At 41.1% G+C, this 20493-nt stretch overlaps 1 protein-coding gene across 12 annotated transcripts in view; it reads right to left on the bottom strand.

The window, feature by feature from the left end:
- Positions 1 to 20493, bottom strand: part of cacna1ia (calcium voltage-gated channel subunit alpha1 Ia) — a 125501-nt gene that overhangs the window by 40028 nt on the left and 64980 nt on the right. For 11 of the 12 annotated variants that reach the window (XM_042392182.1, XM_042392183.1, XM_042392184.1 and 8 more), the window contains 18 exons: positions 18666 to 18990; positions 17977 to 18374; positions 14440 to 14591; positions 13628 to 13813; positions 11560 to 11677; positions 11242 to 11397; positions 10428 to 10518; positions 9082 to 9236; positions 7895 to 8617; positions 7171 to 7271; positions 6036 to 6159; positions 5737 to 5805; positions 3957 to 4135; positions 3278 to 3404; positions 2841 to 2966; positions 2622 to 2711; positions 2046 to 2238; positions 1047 to 1198 (listed from right to left, as the gene is read on the bottom strand). In XM_042392182.1, coding sequence (XP_042248116.1) covers positions 1047 to 1198; positions 2046 to 2238; positions 2622 to 2711; positions 2841 to 2966; positions 3278 to 3404; positions 3957 to 4135; positions 5737 to 5805; positions 6036 to 6159; positions 7171 to 7271; positions 7895 to 8617; positions 9082 to 9236; positions 10428 to 10518; positions 11242 to 11397; positions 11560 to 11677; positions 13628 to 13813; positions 14440 to 14591; positions 17977 to 18374; positions 18666 to 18990 — 3465 coding nt within the window. The remainder of the gene's footprint in view (positions 1 to 1046; positions 1199 to 2045; positions 2239 to 2621; positions 2712 to 2840; positions 2967 to 3277; positions 3405 to 3956; positions 4136 to 5736; positions 5806 to 6035; positions 6160 to 7170; positions 7272 to 7894; positions 8618 to 9081; positions 9237 to 10427; positions 10519 to 11241; positions 11398 to 11559; positions 11678 to 13627; positions 13814 to 14439; positions 14592 to 17976; positions 18375 to 18665; positions 18991 to 20493) is intronic. The other variant, XM_042392186.1, reaches the window with a different exon arrangement.

Genomic DNA, 20493 nt, shown 5'->3' with positions numbered 1-20493 from the left:
CCAGCTCATTTCTATCCACACCAATATGTACAGGAATCCACATTAATTTCATTTCTATTCCTGCCCCCTTAATTTTGAATATTGTTTGAGCTATGTCAAATACTATATCTTGTCTTGTATCTGACTGCATGTATTTAATACTTGTTAGTGCACTACTGGAATCAGAACCTATCAAAACTTTCACTGGTTTGACTTCCTCTATCCAGCTTAGGGCTAAAATGGCTGTTCTCTCTGGCAACAGCCTGTCTTTGACTGTGTCAGTGATCAAACAAAACAGCTAATCAAAAGTCATGGTCAGTATTCAAAGTGACCAATCAAAGGAGCGGAGACATCAACCACTGTCTGTTCCATTCTCACCTCCAAAGTCTCAAAAGTCAACTTGACAGGCGAGCAAATGTTTAGCAGTTGCGAGCATGTAGGGAGAGCTGAGCTCACAGCCCCGTGCTCGCGGGACCGTATTAGTGCATGCGGAGCAGAAACGCTCCCTCACGAGGAAGGTTTTCTGCACTATTACTACTATTCTGTGCGCTTGTGTGCCTGGTTTTTATGTGCGCAGGTTTTGAGACTAATTAAACGCCATAGCAACCCACATCAAATCAGCAGTGCAATCACAGCTCCTTTTTATGGACTGCAGCTACTCACAACACACGCTGGTGGTATGGTATAGCATGGAAGTTGACCAGTCATAGTTATTACTGGGTCTTTTTAAGATGCTGTTGTTTGGGGAAGGGATGGCTTTATATAAACAATGTAGTGGGGTACAGGAAAAAAGCCAAAAATATTTGATAGACATTAAATACTCTGCATAAATACCCAGAATAAGATCCTCCTACTGAGATGGAGCTTGTAGGAATCTGTCTGTTTCTGTGCATATTTTGTAGAAAAGGAGCTTATGGGGAAGTGAGAGCTAAGTTGCAAAAATCTATAAATGCTTACATAAATGCAAGTACAATACAGAGCTGGACCTGTGCCCACTTCACTCCCTCTCCTATACAGACACACATCTTTGCACACACACACACACACAGATAAACATTCCTTCTTACATGAGGTTGATTGTAGTGCTCGAGGGACATGGTGATGACGTTGATGCAGATGATAAAGGTGATGATGAGGTCCAGGTAGTGGTTTGTGCACAGTGTGTGGATCATCAGGCGCATGTGGCCATAGCTGGCGAAGTAGGGCAGCTTCTGGGCCTCTGTTGGTAGAAAAATATATTTATATATAAATATATATATTTATATACTTTTAAATGTATCATATTTGTATCTGATATTTGGTATATATAAGGTATAATAGATATAAGGTATAATGTGTTTTCTGCAGTGATATAAAATCCTTCTCATGATATACCGTACATTGATCATTGAGATGACTTCAAACCTCCTAGGCTGTTACAAATAACACTTTTGAGCACTATTTTAAGCCAACTCCAAACAAACTGCTCTTGTTGCTACTAGAAATAGCAGATCACCTCCTGTGTAGTAGGAGGAGGATTTTCCCAGGGAAGACCTGCTCCACACTGAGTTCTTGATCAAAGCTGTGATCAAGCTGAAATCACTATCAACAGACAAAACTGCTCTCAAAACTCTCAAACTGCAGAACACATTAACAATACTGATACTCGCTGTTTGTGTGTTTATTATTATCTGTCTATCTCTATTCTCATCTCTCTTTCTTTCTACAGCACACATTTTCATCAGCGTTGATCACAGCTCTACATACTGATAGAAAGCGATTCTTGTGATGTGTCATGTTAACAATGGGGGTAGAGTGAGCTGAGGCCGTTGTTTTCAGGCACTTTGTGTTTTGTATTACTGTTTTATGATGAGTGTTTATAAAGTAATTATTTATCTGATTCTATTGATTCTTACTCTTTAAATCTCTTCCTCCCTCTTCCTTCTATCCCTCTCAAACAATTTCCGTCTCCTCTAACTGTTCATGTGCCTCTGTTTCTTTTAAAAATTCTCTTCCAGCTTTTAGCCTCTTCCATACTCCTTCTATCTCCTATCTGCTATCCCTCTCCTCTCATTCTTCTCTCTTACTTCTCCTCTTCTTTTCCATGCGCCGCTGTCGCTTCTCCTCTCGCCTCTTGGCCTCCTCCACCTCTTGGTGCTGGCGGCACTTGTGAAAGTTCTCCACCACCACGCCAACAAACATGTTGAGGACAAAGAAGCTGACAATGAGGAGGAAGGAGATGAAATACAGCAGCATCCATGGGTTGTTGTTGGTCACCGGCTGGGGTTGGAGTGGTGTGTGTATTTGTTGGTGATGTGATTTGATTTGATGTAAAATGATGTGATATGACAGGGGTCGATGAAGATGAAAACAGAGAGAAGAAGGAAGGGAAAATGAGTTAGCCAGATAAAAATGTAAGATTTACATTTTAACTATGCCTAAAGAAAAAGTCAACTTTTGGTTGCTTGGACATTCCACTATTATATATGTATAGTGTTATAAGTTGTTCAAAAATAATGTGTCTTGCAGTTGCATTGCATTATGGACAAATGAGGCAAATCCTTAAGGAGAAATTGAAATATCTTCCTTTTCTATGGTATGGGTTATTATAATAATAACGTTTTTTTCTTATGAAAAACTGTTGTGCAGCTATATGTGGGTACCTGTTGGTCCACGGCCACAGCATCCAGACCATGATACATGATGTTTACCCAGCCGTCCTTCGAGGCGAGTACAAAAAGGGACATCAGAGCCTGGACAACAGTAAGCAGACAACAGACACAATAAGGAAAACTGTTCCCCATTTAGTTTATTATAATTATGTGCTGTTACACATTCATATAACAAACATTATGCACACCAGAAAAACACATGACAGTTACCTGTCCCAGGTTGTCAAAGTTGTACTTATGGTGGACCCACTTATAGTTGGCTTGCAGACAGTCAGACTTGTTGGTGATGTTTTTGACATCGGGGCCGAAGCAGTAGAAGAATTTGCCTTTAAACAGCTGTCAATAGAACAATGAAACAGGCTTTTGATGCTGTCTGACTACTTTTATAAAAACAGACGAATAAGCCTTAGTAATCCCCTCTGAGGAGATGAAATGATGGTATTGAGTGAAATAATAAGCTGGATAAAGATCCCACCCGCTGAAAAATGTTATGAAGTGATGAAAGACATAGGAAGACAATGAGAGTTTACTTGAGGGAGACAAAAGAAAGAAATCATTTCTGTCCATATGATAGCTTGAATCAATAATGTATGCATGCAATATGTATCATTATCATTATTAGACACAGGAGGTCAGTTATTCCCTACCTGAACCCCGAGAATGCCGAAGATGATAAAGAAAGCACAACAGATGAGGACGATGTTGCCGATGGGTTTGAGTGAAGTGATGAGGGTCTCCACCACCAGTTTCAGACCTGGAGCTCTGCTAATCACTCTGAAGGAAGCAGAGGATTAAGAGGAGAATAAGAGAATCAATAATGAAAGGGATACAAGGAGAGTAACAAACAGAGCATTTATAACAAGTAGATTGTGTATAAAATGTATTTCTTACAATGGTCTTTCACTGTCTGTATATAATGTGCAATATCTCAGATGTTGGGAATGATGAGTGTCATTGCTCCATTTTAGCATCTTGAAAATTGCAGTAATTCGCTCAAAGACTGTATCATTTATGGGGGAAACAGGAGTAGCCAGAAAGAAAATTGAGGAGGATTTAATTGATTATTTATGGTTAAATCTTCAGTCTGCTGTTAAGATTGTCAAATAAGTTTGCAAATGGACTTTTGATCTGTTCGGGACACAGCACATTTAGTAGTTTTGTTTGAGAATAACATTTTGAACTTGTGTGAAATTGTGAAGATAAAACTGTAAACACAAGGAACAGAGCTGTTATACTTTATAACATGATTATCCACAGATGCTAATTATCTACAAAAACATTAAAAAAAAAAACACCAAAAAAACAACTGCAGTGCTTTGTGCGTACCTGAGGGGACGCAATGTTCTGAGCAGCCTGAGTACTCTAAGTACACCCAGGATCTTAGCCCCACCCGCCATGGACACAACTATGTCAATCAAAGACACAAAAACCAGGAAGCCATCCAGGATGTTCCAGCTGCTCCGCAAATAAGCCTGTTCACCCATATAGAGACCCATGGAAACCACCTGAGTATGAGAAAAGAGGTAAAGCGGCGTATTAAAACATGGACTACAGTTCTGCCATATGGCAAATTAAACACAATAACAAGTTTATTTTCTGTTTCTGAACCAGCTGTGCAAAATACAAATTATAGCACAAAGGAAAACGAGGTGAAATTAAAAGAGCAAGAGGATGAGAGACGAGATTCAGACAAAATAGGTAATCAGCAGCTGCAGGACAACAGGCTGTTGACACTAACAAGACACACACATTCTTAAATCACGCACACACACACACACACACTGACACAGATAACAGTATGTTTAATATCCAGGTGTGCCGTAATAAAGTCCCAATGCCTTTGTCTTAGCCTTATTAACTACTATTACTTCAACCCTCTGTGAGTTCAAGAGTGAGTGATAGATGTTGTACAGGCATTGTAATACACACGCACAAAGCTGGATTCTGTGTTTTCCTAAGCAGCCGTGGGAGCGTCACGCCTGCTTGGGCAGAAATCTGCAACTGACATTTGAAGTTGTTTACATCAGAGGGACTGTGGGGATTAGCATGCAAACTTATCAAGATGGTTGAAAGATCAGTGCCTAGCAAACATCTTGGGTCTAAATGCCAAAATGTAAACTGACCTCGATGACAAAAAGTAAACTGAATGTGCAAAAACTTCCAGCTTCCAACAATTTTATGTTTTAATCTGTTTCCTATCTATGAATCTATAATATCTACTGTCTTTGAAAAAAAAAAAGAAAAAGCATGAGAAATGGCATTGCATATTAAATACAGCTACAATCATTAGAATTACTGAATGTAGTCTGGAGAGTGCTACATTGTGTCTGAAGCTGCCTTATGAAATACCACGCTAAAAAGTGAGGCAGCATGCTGACCAATTCCTCAACCCTGCTGTGCGGTGCATTTTATTTGGCTGCATCTTGTACATAACACTAAAGTCAGTGGTGGAGTCCTAGAGAGAGATTAATGCTACACAAACAAACACACACCCAAACACATTATTGAGATACACGAGGCTCAGACAGACAGAGACACAGAGGGAGACGTGTACAGCTCGGCCAGGGGGCTGACAAGTCCGTGGCTCATTGACGAGCTGTGATTGGTTAATAATTGATTGTGGGAGTGCATAATTAATGGCCCACTTGTGCCAAAGCCTTTCGCTGAGAATACAGAGACTAGGGATGGAGTGGGGGGTGGGAATGAAAGAAAGGAAGGATGGGGAAAAAAGAGATTGAGAGTCTGAAAAAGCACTGATGAGGAGAGTGGAAAAACAGATTTAAAAAAGACGCAGTCAACATCAGAGAGGACAGAAGGAGAGAGAGTGTGGGGGAGTGCTGGAGATGGACCGCATCCATAAGAAAAGACTAGCCTCTAATTAATGACATTGCCTAATTGCTCCATTCCCCGAAAGGAACATGGGAATTGCCAAGAAATAAGGGAAGGGGCTGGGCTCCTTCAGCACTGAGGCAAAGTCAATTCTGTGAGAGAGACAAACAGGGAGACACGGGAGGAGACAGACAAAAAAGGATGCGTCTCTGTAGTATGTACACACACTACACTCAGGGGTCACTGGCAGTAATAGAGACAGATTGTAAAATGTTACCTTGAGTGTCATCTCGCCCACAAAGATGGCAGTAAAGATGTAGTTGGAGATGGTGAGAAATACTCTTTCCTGAAGCGAGAGAGAGAGAAAGACAGACAAAGAGTGAGATTGACAGTCAAAAAGAGGGAGATGGGGTAATTAGGGGTAGTAAAACCTTCCTTATGGCACCTTTTAGATAATAAAACTGAATTCATCCTTAGAGAATACAAAAAAAAAAAGCTACCACATGAAAGTGGCAGACAGGAGCTGTAGCTTCTACACACACCGCACATGCACATACACATTTCAGACGGATTTACCAAGCTGCCCTGTAGTATTTTGGGCCTCTCCAGAGCCACTGTGATGCAGTTGGAGAAGATGAAGGCCAACACCACATAGTCAAACAGCTTGTGGGCTATGATGGACTGGCATATCTGTCTGAACCTGGAGTAAGTGGGGAGAAGGAGGAAAGAAGAAGAGGGTAGAGAGCAATGAGAACAAAAAAAGTTTAAATAAGCATTTCAATTGTAATTTAGCCAAAAAGAAATTGAAAAAAATGGGGGGATTAATACATAAAGGTAAGGCAAGACTCTGCCCCAGTCTTCCCCCACCATTCAATCAGAATATAGAGCCAAATTCCCTCTCAGTGCATAGGAGCTCCTTCACATCTTACTGAGTAAATAGCCTCATTCAGCTCCTGTTTACATCGTTCCTAATTCAAAACAAATTACATTAACAACACTCTCAGAAGCACCAGACTCCTGAGTACAGTAGTCTGCTGGGAGAACAGACTAGAGAGAGATAAAAAAAAGAGAAACAGACACACCAAGAGAGACAGAGAGGGATGAGACATATAGTAAAAATACTGAATATATATTTCCTTATACTTATAATGTGACACTATGTACTGCCAAAAAGCAATTAAATATCTTCGCTGCAGTGTTTATTGGAAAGGGTGGAAAGAAACAGAATTAAGTGAAAAGAAGAGGGAGACATTTAAATGCCTTTTTATTAAAACTCACTCAGCTGTGTCTATTCAAACCCTTCCTGTGTAGATTGTAACACAACATCACTGCAAGTTAATGCACAATTTAATGAGTTGCCTATGGTATTAAATTTACCCCCCAAGGCCTGTTTCTTGCTCTCTAACAGGACATGAGGCGGTAGAGAATATCCCTTTGTCATTTGCAAGGTGACGATCAATACCCTAATATAGTCCTTCTCTGTGGAAGCTTGGCAACCTGTCCTTCCTTTTGATGAAGTGGGGAACAAAAGGTGGCAAGCCATTCTTAGTATTGTTTTGGTGAGATACGTCCTGTGGCCAGCTATTATACTGTTTGTATGAGAGGTTGTTGTGACTTCGGCTACGAAACAGCACGCATTTTGAATCTGTGGATGCAGACAAGTCACTCCATTACTAAAGAAAAAGTGGAGCGAGGGATAACGGGGACTCACCTGTTCTGTGGGGAGAACAGGAAGACAGACCAGTCCTCTCTGGTCTCACACCAGTCTGGTTTGTATGCTTCTAACATCTTCTGGATGCGGAAGCACAAACTCTGCAGCAAAGAATACACACATCAGGGTACGCACGCACACAAGCAGAGCCCATACACCGTGCATCATATAATCATGTAGTAAACACAAAAAGACACAAAGAGTTGCACAGAGAAACTGATTGTTTAGACTCCTTATTTGAATTATTTACAAAAGTGAAACACTTCTATAGCAACAGCTCGGAGCATCTCCCAAAATTACCATCTGTATAGCTCTCCCTCCCGCTGTCTAAATAGTCCTTTCTAATTAACCTTGTTTCGCTCGTACACAGCCTTGTTTACAATGAAAACAATGGGACTCCCATGAGGCCCAGGTGATAGGGAGTGCAGGCTTTATACAAAGTACTTGAAAATCCTACACAAGAGAGCGGGAGATTATTACACATGTAAAATCTTGTACTTTAACACAAAAGCTAATGGTTGGGTTATTGAGAATCACAAGGATATATTGTGTTTCTTTGTTCTTTTCAGACACTGTTACATACTGTCTCAGGGATTCTTATTTAAATCTGTGGAATGGGACAGTGTATCATAGGATATTGGTTGCATAACATTACTTCACTTACTCACCAAGCTTTTCCTAATGCTATTACCATAATTCCCTCTCTAACACACTCATAACTTACATATTCAATATCATCGTCCAGGTCCTCCTGGTCCTTGCTGCGTGTGTTAACCTGGGGGAAGACTTCAGCCATCAGCTGGCTCTGGTTGTTTGCCCCTCCGGCCTGCTCAGTCGGGTGTCTAGGAGGTGGCTGGAAAAGCTGCGACAGTGGAGTCTTCCCGTTACAGTCTTGGTGCACCACTCCTAAACCACCCAGAGTATCGAGCCCACCGCCACCACCTCCACTGATTACCATCCCCCCAGAGAAGCTCTTCTTCCTCTGAGGCAGCAGGTGGTGTGGTGGCGGCGGAGGGTGTGGGGCTCCTGGGACCTGCAGCAGGTGGGGCAGCTCTAGTGATAGAGCTCTGCGGTCCCTCCTGGGTACAAAATGGCCCGGGAGCATAGGATGGGGAAGGTGAAGAGCGTGGGGAGCAACAGCAGGAGGAGAGAGAAGAGATTCTGCCTCGTCTGGATGGGCATGGTGGAGGTGGTGGTGCGGGGGCGGTGAAGAGGCACGAGGACCCCGGATACGAAGGCTTCCTCCAACCACCCCTCCCAGACCCCCCAGGCCGTAGCCATAGAAAGGCCTTGCAGAGGTGGGTGTGAAGGCTGGACTAGCGGAGGGAGATGAGGAGGAACAGGGGTGGCATCCTACCAGGCTGTTCCAGCTGGAACGACGGGCCCACAAAGCCTGAGGCTGGGGAGCCAGTGGGCGGCCCCAGTTGTGGTAACTCCGACCTGGATACTAAGAGAAAAAGAGAGAGAGTTTCCTTTCATTTCCATGTAAATCTGAGCCATTCTCTAGTAGTCTGGATTACCAACAAAAGTAACCAGAACTGATCCAATGGCCACATCATCATCTTATCTCGTAATAATGAAATAAAGGAAAATAAAGCAGTGTAAGCATACACTATGATTCCCTAACATTTAATTAGCTGATCCAATGTTCTGTTGAATTGAAAATAGTGAAATTTCTGTTGCATATTATTGTCCTGCAAATTAATAAGGCAAAATAAAACCTTTGATGTGCTTCTGAGGAAATGCCATTATGGAACTATGAGTAATGGGGCAATCTAACACACAACTTTCAAAGAAATAACTCAGTCATGTCAAAACATAATGACTAGTCAGTCAACCAAGAACTAAAGAACTAACAAACTGTGGCTATGTATTTCACAGACTTTCTCTTCTACAGTCCTCTCCACTTACCACAGCCTTCTGCTCCAGGTTGGCCCTGCCAAGAGAAATAACACTGTTCTTCCTGGAGCTGAGAGCAAAGGTCAGTCTCTCTCCTGGAAACAGACCAGCAGGCAGTGGAGACATGTCCAGGTGCCCATTAGGGGTCAGTGTACAGATCTTTGGGTCTGTAGAAAAGAGTGAGTGGAGAAGAGAAGATGGAAGGAAGTTAAGATGAATGTTGTGATGAAGGGAAGGAAGAGAAGAGGTAAGATCGATGAGAGGAGGTAACACTCAAAGGAAGACAGCATTGGAAAGACCCTTCCCTCCTTCTGTTGCTGCTTCTCTCTGAACTTAGGTTCCTCCATCACTGTGAAAGATAAAAGTCCTAAAACAAATTATGGCCAACTCAGACATGCAGAAGTTTCCTTTACACTGTATCACTTCAAAGGAGCCAGAGAGGAGCTTGTAATGGCATGAAAGAGGTTTGTCTATTTTCAAACATATATTTTAAAATAGGTCTCAAGGAACATTAACACTCTAAATGTGTTTTTTTTTCATGTAGACTGACAATTAAGAGGAATATTTAGGCTCAGGAGAACTGTGATCAGACATCATCGGAGGCCTCTAATGTGCTGCTAAGTGCTACTCTACACTGCATGATGTTTTGGCTTGTTCTTGGTGAGTTCACTTTTGTTATGCCAACAGGGAGAAGAGGGGAAAGGAGTGGATGGAGAAGTTGCATTAGGCATGCATTCTTTAAAGTTTGTGCAGCTTTGTGCAGCTTAGCAATATTTGTTGTGGAAATCGAACAAGAGGCAACACTTTTGATCCCTGAGGCACAACGAATCAGCTGATACAGTAGCTTTCCGGAGTGCTGGATGGCTAGAGGGGTGGTTACACTTCTACCCCAGAGCACACACGACGGTGCTCCCATACCCAGTCAGTGTTTATCAAGGCAATGCTGTGAGATTATAAAAATTCTAGGATCACTTTTACAGGAGTAATTTTGCATATTTGAAATGATTTTATAATCCAGATAAGAAAGCCAGGTAACTTTTTTGAAATGCATATTCCAGTGTTCAAGCAATTTTGGAAATAGGCAGAAAATAAAGGTCAAGTCAGGTTATGATGAATGAAAGATGATATAATAAGCACAGCTTCAAGTTCAAAGTTGGCATTTGGCAATAAATTACTGAAATTGTGAAGTTGTAAATACATATTATTATAAACCTATTCCATGCAACAACCTACATTTAGAGGTGAAATGGTCTTTTCATTTGAAATGGAGTAAAAAAAAATCTAAATTTATCAAAATTAAAACAAAATAAAAAATTCAATCCAAAAAATGCTGTAAAGCCTCTAGTGGCATTTCATACCTGAAACATGCAGAGAGTCTTTCTGCTTATCATTCTCCTCAAAATTGCAGGAAGACCTGTCATCATCTGAGTAAGAGCGGTTTGCATCTCCCTGTATTTGGGACAAAATGTAGAGGGAGAAAGAGTAAAAAAGTATTGAAATAGTGAATCAATCACAAGCTAATTTAATTAGGACCTGCTAATTGTTTTTCCTCTCCTTATTACCCAAATAACTCAATTTCCAAATGGCTCAATTTCTTCCCAAGCTCTTCTGGTTTACGCTCACTTGTCAAATCCAGCTTTAAAATACAAAAGTCTGAACTTGTAACTTGAGAACAAAATGACTTATACATGTTATTGTGAATTAAATCAAGCAATATATGATAAAAGAATAAATAAATAAAACTAAATCTCTCTCCAAGCATTCAGTGCCAACTTTTGTTACTTTTATGGATACAAATTAGGTCAGTGCTCACAAAGTATTGAGGATTAATATTCAACCCTTTTTATTTCTCTTTATTATTATTATATGTACATTATATAAAAAATATTTTATTTAATAAAAAGAGGGACAAAGATATTTGCTTTCTCAGTCACATCCATGTGTTTCATTAAATTGTGCGACAAAGTTATAACATGTGTTAACCCATAAGGGTCAAACAACTCAATAAATATCGGACTGTCTTACATTATGCATCATGTTCTCACCTTATAGCAGAACGCTGTAGGACTAATATGCTAGCTTATTCCATATCACATTTGATTTAGTTAATTTGTGTTTTACAAAGTGCCTCCTTTCCAATGCCCTAAACCAAGATGGCTACCCATGTCTCACCTCAGCTTGGAAACCCTCTACCAAGATGGCAACCAGTAAATTGAAGAGCACGTAGTTTCCAAAAGTCATAAGAGCTACAAAGTAGAGGGCAGCACAGGGCGAGGTGGAGGCCATGCCATTGTACAGCACCATGTTCCAGTCCTCCTGGGTCAGAATCTACAGCAAATATATACACAGAGTGGAGGAACACACACATATAGTACATACTTTACACACACAAACGTGCATACAGGTGCAAAAAATAAGTTCACAAGCACATTTGGGAAATAAAAGTGTGTTGATGTGTGTGTGTTTAGCATGTGATGAAACTATCTGTACCTGAAAGACAGTGACGATGGCCCAGAGCAGGGAGTCAAAGTTCTTCCTGTCAGGCACTGTGTCTCCTGCCTCTGTCTTCAGACTGAACTTACAACCGAAAATATGCATCCCCAGGATACTGCAACATGAGAAGGTTTTTCCAATAATTCAGTCACACACATTGTAGAATATAGTACAGTTGGGTTATTGAATTGACATGTGGGACTTTTAGATTTAAGAGAATGGGAAGGTGTGTCCAAACATTTGACTGGTATTGTACATGTGCCACGAGCTCTATATTTGTCAAATCTGAATGTGCATTCAAAAATGAAAATGAATGAAATTATTAAAGTAGGACAAAAGAAATGATAAAACTAATCTTGTGTCTTTTCATACATGATTATGTTCTAGACTTTAGCTTTAAAACAAACTCACACATGCATTAAATGAATGCATGCTTACTCACATATACATAAACAAATATTCATCACAATCTTCTATTTGTTTCATTAAAATCTTTTTTTTTCTGTCTTTCACTCGCCTATTTTCCTCCCTCCTGCTCTTTTCCCTTCTATCTGCATCCATCTGCAGTTGTGACATGACTCCAGATAATGCTGTTAATATTCTCATTCATTGCTTCTTTCTTTAGAGCAATTACAGAAAGGTTTCAAAGTCTTAGCAAAGTGGCACTGCATGTTAACGTTTTACTAAAAGCTATAGTGGCTAGATATGTTCTATAAGGTAAATGCCACTTGCTCAGGCTAATATTAGCTTGCTAAAAGCTCTGATGCCATCTGTCTTGATGCACAGTTGTGCTTGATAGCTGTGCTGCAGGGGTAAAGAACCTGGCCGGCAGGTAATACACACACATCCGAGATCACACACAGACGTGTTCAAACAAAGAATAGCATTATGCTGCTGTGGAACTCAGATCTGTTATGTAAATATTATTGCACTCGCAACAATCACGATGAAAATTACAAACAATAATTCTGTGAATACCATCTTAATTTTTGGTTATCACACCCAGTGGAATTAGAGGGAAAACAGAGCAGTGTGTGTGTGTGTGTGTGCGCACTGGGGAGGTTAATAAGAGGAGAGATTAAGGTGAATGATTATGTACAGTTTTCAGCATCCACAACACAATATTCATTCAGGTGTAACCTAGACTGTTTATCGCATCATGTCATTTATTTATTTATAGAATAATTTTGCAAAGTGTTAGGACTACTCACCCTCTCCATCACTGATTTATTCTAACAGTTGACCTCATGCTATGATTGACATCATCCTTTTCTCATTATAAAGAGAAACCATTGCTAATGCTGCACTGCTCACAATTTTTACAGATTCTAAAGATATTCATGTCAATTTGAAATCAAATCAGTTATTTGTATGCCGTTGAAATTTGAAATTAGTTTCTGTCTGTATCTGTCAGTGAAATAGTAACAGTTTGTTGTTATCATTGTTCTTTGGCTGAAGGACTATCTGTCTGTCTAATTTCATGGCAACTCAAAGGTTTATACTGCTGTTGGATTTATATATATATATATATATATATATATATATATATATATATATATATCCTACTGGCAGACAGACAAACAAGCACAGGTAATCATAACCTTCATGGCAAAAGTAACACTGGAGGAGGAAGCAGGTCAAAAAGAGAAAAGCCTTGACATAGCTGAGATATGGTTTGGACAAAGATGAGATGCATCTCCAATAACTGGAAGCTAATCCTATTATTTGGCACAAACTGTGTTCAGGCCTTTGGCTATGTCTGCCTGCACCATGCTCAACCACTATATTTCATCTTAATTTGATATTCAATCAGCTTATTTTTGTATTCAACGTTTTGGAGTGGCAACAAAACAACCTGTCTAAGGCTGCTACACTATCAGGCACCATACTGCACACATATACATAGATATATACATACAAACAGACATGCACAACTCACCACAATCTCTATTATCCTACTCTGCAGATTCTTATTTAACACATTCCTCCCTTCTCTGTGTCTCGCTAATCTCTTTTTTCTGTGGCATATTTCATATAAATGCATGCCCCTCTGCTCCCCTGTTACCTGAATATGAAGATAAAGAGCATGAGCAGCATGCAGAAGGTGGCTACGTTGTCCATCGTCTTCATCAGCACCACCAGCTGCCGCCTCAACGCAGGCATGAACCTCACCAGCTTGATGACCCTGAGCAGCCTGAAGGTTCTCAGCACTGACAAGCCACCGTCTGCCTGGCCGATGATCTCACACACACTGGGGTGTACAGTATGTTGCATTGGGTGGATGTGCGTATAACAGACAGAAACAGAGATAAAGTGAGAAATTGGAAGATGTGGACAAACTGTAAGGAGAAAGAGTTAAAGTTCAAATGTGTTTTGATATAATTGACAGACATGTGGGGAGAGGCAGATAAAAAACTAAATAGCAAGAAGGGAAAGACCAGATAAGAAAAGATTAGATGAGAGGATAAGTCTTTTACACTGCATGAAAACACACTGCTGCACATTTTTAAGGTATAGAAATTCAGAGTCTGCCGCCATACATAATCCATACTGCTGTGTGATAAGGAATACTGCTGCATTTTGCATATTTTATCCCTATGCTGCTAGACTGTTTCTATATTAAACACTTGTCACATAAACTGAGTTATTATGTGAAGCTCCATTGGGAATACACCAAAAAATGGTAACCATGGTTATTTTTTGGAGACAAGGGTGTATCTTGAAACTCATTTGATGTGCAGTATCATGACACATTTGGACAAAAGCTCTCATTAATTTCCAAATGAGTGATTTGGATTCTCTCATTTTAATGTAGATGTTATGATTACGAACAATGGCTCTGCAATTGATAGTGTAAATATTTCATAGATTGCAGACCTGATGATGACAATGATGCCGTCAAAGATGTTATAGGGGTTCCTCAGGTACTCAAAGAAGCCAAAAGCGGTCAGCTTAAGGATCATCTCCAGGGTGAACATGCTGGTGAAGACAATGTTGCAGATTTCCAGGACATTTGTCAACTCGTCAGGCTGGTTGGAAGAAGGTGGAAGGTCACAGAAACACAAAATGTAAGGAGCATGTACGATGTGGAAGTTGGCAGAATTGCACAAAGAGTGGTAGGCAAAAGATGGGGTGAGTTCCAACTGCAAGCGTTCCAAGTTAATAACAGAGCAGTGATAGACAGATAGAGGCAGGTACAGACAAAGAGATAAAAACATAGTTGATAATAAACACCTGCTTTGCAATCATGGCTGCTGCAACAAAAGATGCTGGAGGCACTGTGAGGAAAACAATTGTGTACGCATCACATTTATCCGCCTGTATTGAAAAAGGCTGTCACTCAAACTGTCACTCACTTGAAAGGAGAATTCTCCCCTACCTGGCAAATAAAATTAACACTCACACATCTTATCTTAGATAGAAAACAGTCAGAGAGGAAGAAAATAGACTGAAAACATATGGACACATATTGTGTGTTTTTTTTTAGCACAGCTGTTTATGTGAAATTGTAAAGGAAAATTTAGGGAACATCACATCAGCAAAAATAAACAGTAAATTGAGAAAGAGAATGAGGAGTGTGCATTGTCCGTGTAGCACATGGTGTCAAACACTGGCTGAATAAAAGAGCATGTTATCAGGAATTGGCAAAGGAACATAAACTGCACACACCATGTACAAGCACACACACACACACACACATGCTCCAGTCAATTCTGGGTTTATTTCCATTTGTATGTGCATGTGCAGACGTATACTTTGTGTGTGAGTGAATGTGTGTTATGCATGATATGGATCAGATGCTTTCTCTGATACCCCCTGTGAATTTCAGTTTCCAAGCCAGCAGAGAAATAGCCAGCTAGCCCTGCCAAAGTTAGCAAACCATGTCAAAGAAAAACACACTTTCATCCCTCCCTTCCTCTAATCCGCTTTTTCTCCCAATCTATCTCCATCCCCCTAGTTCTCCATCCCTTTTTCTTTTTCTTCCTGAGTCTCATTATCAGGCAGACCCATCTCTTCCTGATCAATATCCTCCTGTCGATCAGAGGAGGAAGAACCGGGGAGAGGAGGAACCGAGGTAAAGGAGAAGGGAAAAAAAGAGGAGAGAGCAGGGGAACTGTTTGGGAGTAGATGGTGGGGAAAGGTGAGGAGAGGAGAAGGAAGGAGAGGAGAGGAATTGACTTAGATAGAGCAAGGAAGAGCAAGAATGATAAAAGGGATGGAAGAAAAGGAAATAAGTCCAAATATTAAAACTGATAATGACAATAAAATTATGAGTTGTAGTGGGGAATAAGGAATGCAAAGATAAATGTGCACATATGCGCAGACACTATAGTTTTTTAATCTCCTTCTTCCAGATCTTTGTAGCTCCCATCTTCCGAATAATATCTCATGTTTTCTCCTTTACTTCCTCTCATACAAACATATTTTCCTGTTTCTCCCTAAAAATGTGTCCTCATCCAGCGTGTGAATGTTGCTTAAGTATGAATGAACCTCCAAGCCTGAATTCCAATGTGCCCGTTTCTTTCCTACGAAAGATATATGTCCACAGACCTCACATGAATGCAAATAGGCAGCTTGTCTTCAAACTTGTGCAGCACCATCTGATGAATTAGTCAGTTATAGTTCAACACAGCTATAAAAATGAAAAAAATCTTCAAGGTCATACCTACAGAATAGTATACTTTTTTTTAAAATTTAAAACCACACACTTCAGGTTTGACATTTCCCGAGGGTGTGGTGCAAGTGAGGCAGCCTTGTAGTTAGCTGTTTTTCAGGGAGAAGCACATCAGCTTCAGAGATCCTGTTTTAGAACAAAATCACATGAGGTAAGGCACTCCTACTGCAGAGCAAAAACACACACTTGTATCACTGCTTCTGTATCAGCCTGTGGAAACTGTGGAGGGAGAAAGACTCCAAAGACAGACAGACTGCATGCAAATGTGTAATGTTGTGTTTCCGCATACATGCCTACTTTGAAACGCACACACTCGCTCACACACACACACACACACAAAATCACACAGGGAATTGAGCTGAAAACTGCTGTGTAACCGGCGTCTGCCTCGCTCTTCCCCTCACGCTCGTCTCCCCACCCCCCCTCACCTCGTTTATTTTTAGAGTCTTCAGAGATGAGAGAAAGCAACTACTCTGTACGCTGTCAAAGAGTGAGTGGGTGGATGAGAAAGAGAGGGAGAAGTGGGGAGACGGAGGGTGAAGCTGAGGGAGGTAAAAAAGAGTCAGGGAGTAGATGAGACGCTTGAGGTAAGGCGGGGAGGACGTACGGGGAGGAAGGAAGGAAGACGGTGAGGAACAAAGGAACAAGTGGGGGGAAGGAACGTGCAAAGCAAAGGTGCACAGAGGGATTTAAGGAGAAAATAATGGGAGAGAGGTGGAAGTAAAATTAGCAAGGGAGGGAGTAGGAGAGAAAGAGATTTAAAAACAAGTGCTGAGAGAAAAGAGAATGGCGTGATTTGAAATAGAGAAATGAAGGAAAAAGAAAAAGCTGTTTTATGTAACAGCTTGTGAGTGTATGCGCCTTCATGTCTTTTTGTTGGTGCATGCACACAGTTTTAAAAAGATATTTGTGTATATTCATGCACACACCAGGCACAAATAGAATGTGTGTTTGCACCTCTATGTGTTTGTATGTGTGCGTGCGTGTGTACTCTTGGCAGGCTTCTCTCACTTGCGCTCTCAGACACCTGCCTTGTCTGCTTCTGAGGAGCCTGGCCAATGTTAAAAGCCAGCTCGGTTTTGTCTACCGCTAGGCTAAATGTTTACACCTCTGTCAGGAAACGGCATGGCAGTGATTCTCCACTCCCACACTCATCCTTCTGAATGTCATCGGCTATTATATTATTTATAGCAGCAATCCTTCATCAGCGGTGATGATGGTTTATCTGCTGAGGCTGTGCTGATTTGTGGGAGTGAGAAGGGAGCAAGAGAGATGATTATGCTAACAGATCGTTTTGACACTATAGTTTGTCAGGCTAACGGATTAAAGGCAACGGATGAGGGTAACGGCCATTGTATTAAACCATTTTTCAAAACATTCAATATCTTTGTTGCCAAATTACAGGTATTTGAAATCAGTTCATAAATAAATAAATAAATACATATCTCAAATGGCAGCCTGTGCTATAAATGCTCACATAGAGCGAGTGTACATTTCCATTGCAGAATTTCCATCATTAAAACAACTCTGAGTTTCTCTTTTTAAAAGAAATACTGCTCTTACTCTGTCTTCGATTCATTTATGGTGATCAATTTTTTTGTTCTTTCTTGATATTTGCCTCTTGCAGAAAAGCAACACCACTGGAATGCTTTTAATGTGAAATACACTACTTGTGAGTTTGCACCACATTAAGACAACAAAAACAGGAGCAGGTGACAGCACTGACCAGAACATCTTACCTGGTTATGATGTTCGATGCCCATACTGATGGTGTTGATGAGAATAGCGATCATGATGCCCCTGCTGAAGTACTTGCTCTCCACAATGCCCCACAGTCTCCTCCTCATACCATTCCAAATGTCCTTACAATATCTAAAGCATGTCTTCTTCTTCTTCTTCTTCTTCCTCTCTCCATCTCCCCTCTCCTCTAAGTGGTTCTCCTCCTTGCTCGTCTCCTTCACAGTATCCTCCTCATCTTCCTCCCCGTTGGCGGAGTCTCCCACAGCCCTTGCACCCTCTTTTAATGCTAATGCACATATAGGGCAGTCCTCGGGATTCTCAGGCACAGCCAGACTGATGGAGTTGGCTAGTGGTTGAGAGCCATGGTCTTGCTTGCTTTGGTGTGGACAGTGGGATACTACAGAGACGCAGGCAATGAAATAGAGAGAATATGAGCCTGTGGATGCACTTTAATTTCAGATGTTCAGGTGTTCTTTTGCATGATAAGAAAAATCAAGATGTAAAGTATATTTTGGACAATATGAGGCAGACCTTACCAAAAGTAAAAGTTAAAATCGCATCCATTAAAAGACAGCCATACTGTATTTATACTCAAACCCAGTTACACAGTTCTACATGTTGTCTGAAATTAAAATGTCAAATGTTACATAAATAAAACATATGCATTTTCTGAGGTCCCCCTACTCACATTTTGGGTGCCTTGAATGGTGGCGCTCTCCATTCACATTCCCTCCACCACGCCTGTTGCCCCTGCCTCCACCAGCAGGCGGGGGCTTGCCCCTCAGCGTGTAGTAGAGAGCTGCCGATCTCCTCTTAGCCTTGCGGAGGACATGGCAGACCAGCTGGAAGATCTCCTCATAGCAATCTCCTGGCTCAGCCATGCTGGCCAGGGTGGAGGAGGACAGGCATTGCGCCCTTTGCTCCTGCATCAGCTGGTGTTCCCGCTGTTTGGTCTCCGAGAACTGAGTGGCAATAACCACCAGGCACAGGTTGATCATGAAGAATGAACCAATCTGGATGGGTGTAGAACAACAAACAGAAGGTTGGAACTTGGTGTGATGTACAGTACATGAAGTGAAATAAAGCCAGTGCAACCAACTGAAAATGACTGCAAAGAACTCTGGGCTCACAAAGGATGAATTGTTTTGTGGAAAAGAAAGGGAGTCAAGAGCTAGTGCAGAAGCCAAGATTAAACAAACGTAACTACCCTAACTAAACCAAGGAGCAGCAGTTCAGTGTCGTATTTAAAATCGGCGCCCAGATAGCTGAATGGTTACTGCGTATACCATATGACTACAATGTCTCTGGTTCAATTCAAACCAGGGACCTTTATTCCATGTCATACCCATCTCTCTCTCCACATGATTCCTGTCTGCCCACTATCGAATAAATGCCAAAAAACCCCCTCTGTTCTCTGTTTAGGAGCGACTGAGATTGACACTTAAATGAGAATATCTGGTCCACCTTAAAGGTCAGTGAGCCTGGTCAGGTTAAGCTAACCCGTTGTCGCTTACTTCGAGGCTAACCCCCTTCAGTTTTCCAGCAGTTGGGGAAACAACAGACAAGACTTTTCTTGGTCTTGAGAAGCTGCAGCATTTATTAACTGACACACTGTAGCCTATACTGTTCATTTACTGCCAGATTGACAACTTACAGGTAACCCTTTCCTCTGCTCTGCTCACATCACTTTTCTGTCACTCGCTCTACTTGCCCAACCACACACATTACACAATGCACTATAGGAGCTACGCCACTCTTATAACAGATAGATGTCCTTTGAAGAATAAGGAGAGAGAGGATTCTGGGATTTGATGCACTGGTCGATGATTCAAAACAATTCCACAATGACGTAGGGTGTTATCGTGCTCGCACAGTGTGTGAGTTAAAATCATTAGTAGCCAATTGATATTAATGATCGCGTGAAATTTTAGCAGTGGCGTTCATAATTCTGCAGCGGTGCAAATTATGAAAATACAGCCTTGGTTGTGTATCAAGATCACACATTTGCTGATTTTAATTATGTGTGCCAATCCCCCTGTAGAAATGTTAGCACACATGCTAAGGATGGCTGGCTTCCCACCAAACCAAGGATGATAGGAGCAGACAGACAGAGCCAACACATGCCTAAAGCACAGTTCAGCGTCTGCCTATCTTTCTCTTTGTTTTATTCCTAGACTCTGACTTAAGGTTCTCTCCACCCCTACTCCAACTCAGTATCTTTCTTTACTTTTCTCATGCTCATGCTCAGCATTGCTTCTCATTACCTATCAGTGTATCTCTATTTTTTAGTCTTTTTCACCAATGAGCTTTCATTTTCTTGTCTTGAGTCAAAATAAGGGTTGAAGGGCAGGGGTTAGTTGTAGGGAGGAGATGGGGTGCAAACGTGTTAGCTGACCCTTTTTGTGGCAGTAATGGAAGTCACTGTAGGGCTGCTGAAATGGCTTTTATTGGACTGCTCTGAGCTGGTTAAGGAACAACGATTAGATCAATATTGTCTAATGCTGAACAACTCAAAA

The sequence above is a fragment of the Thunnus maccoyii genome, chromosome 18 (assembly GCF_910596095.1).
Source record: "Thunnus maccoyii chromosome 18, fThuMac1.1, whole genome shotgun sequence".
Lineage (NCBI taxonomy): Eukaryota > Metazoa > Chordata > Actinopteri > Scombriformes > Scombridae > Thunnus > Thunnus maccoyii.
The sequence above is the reverse complement of the archived record's forward strand: the minus strand, read 5'-3'. Positions and strand labels throughout refer to the sequence as shown.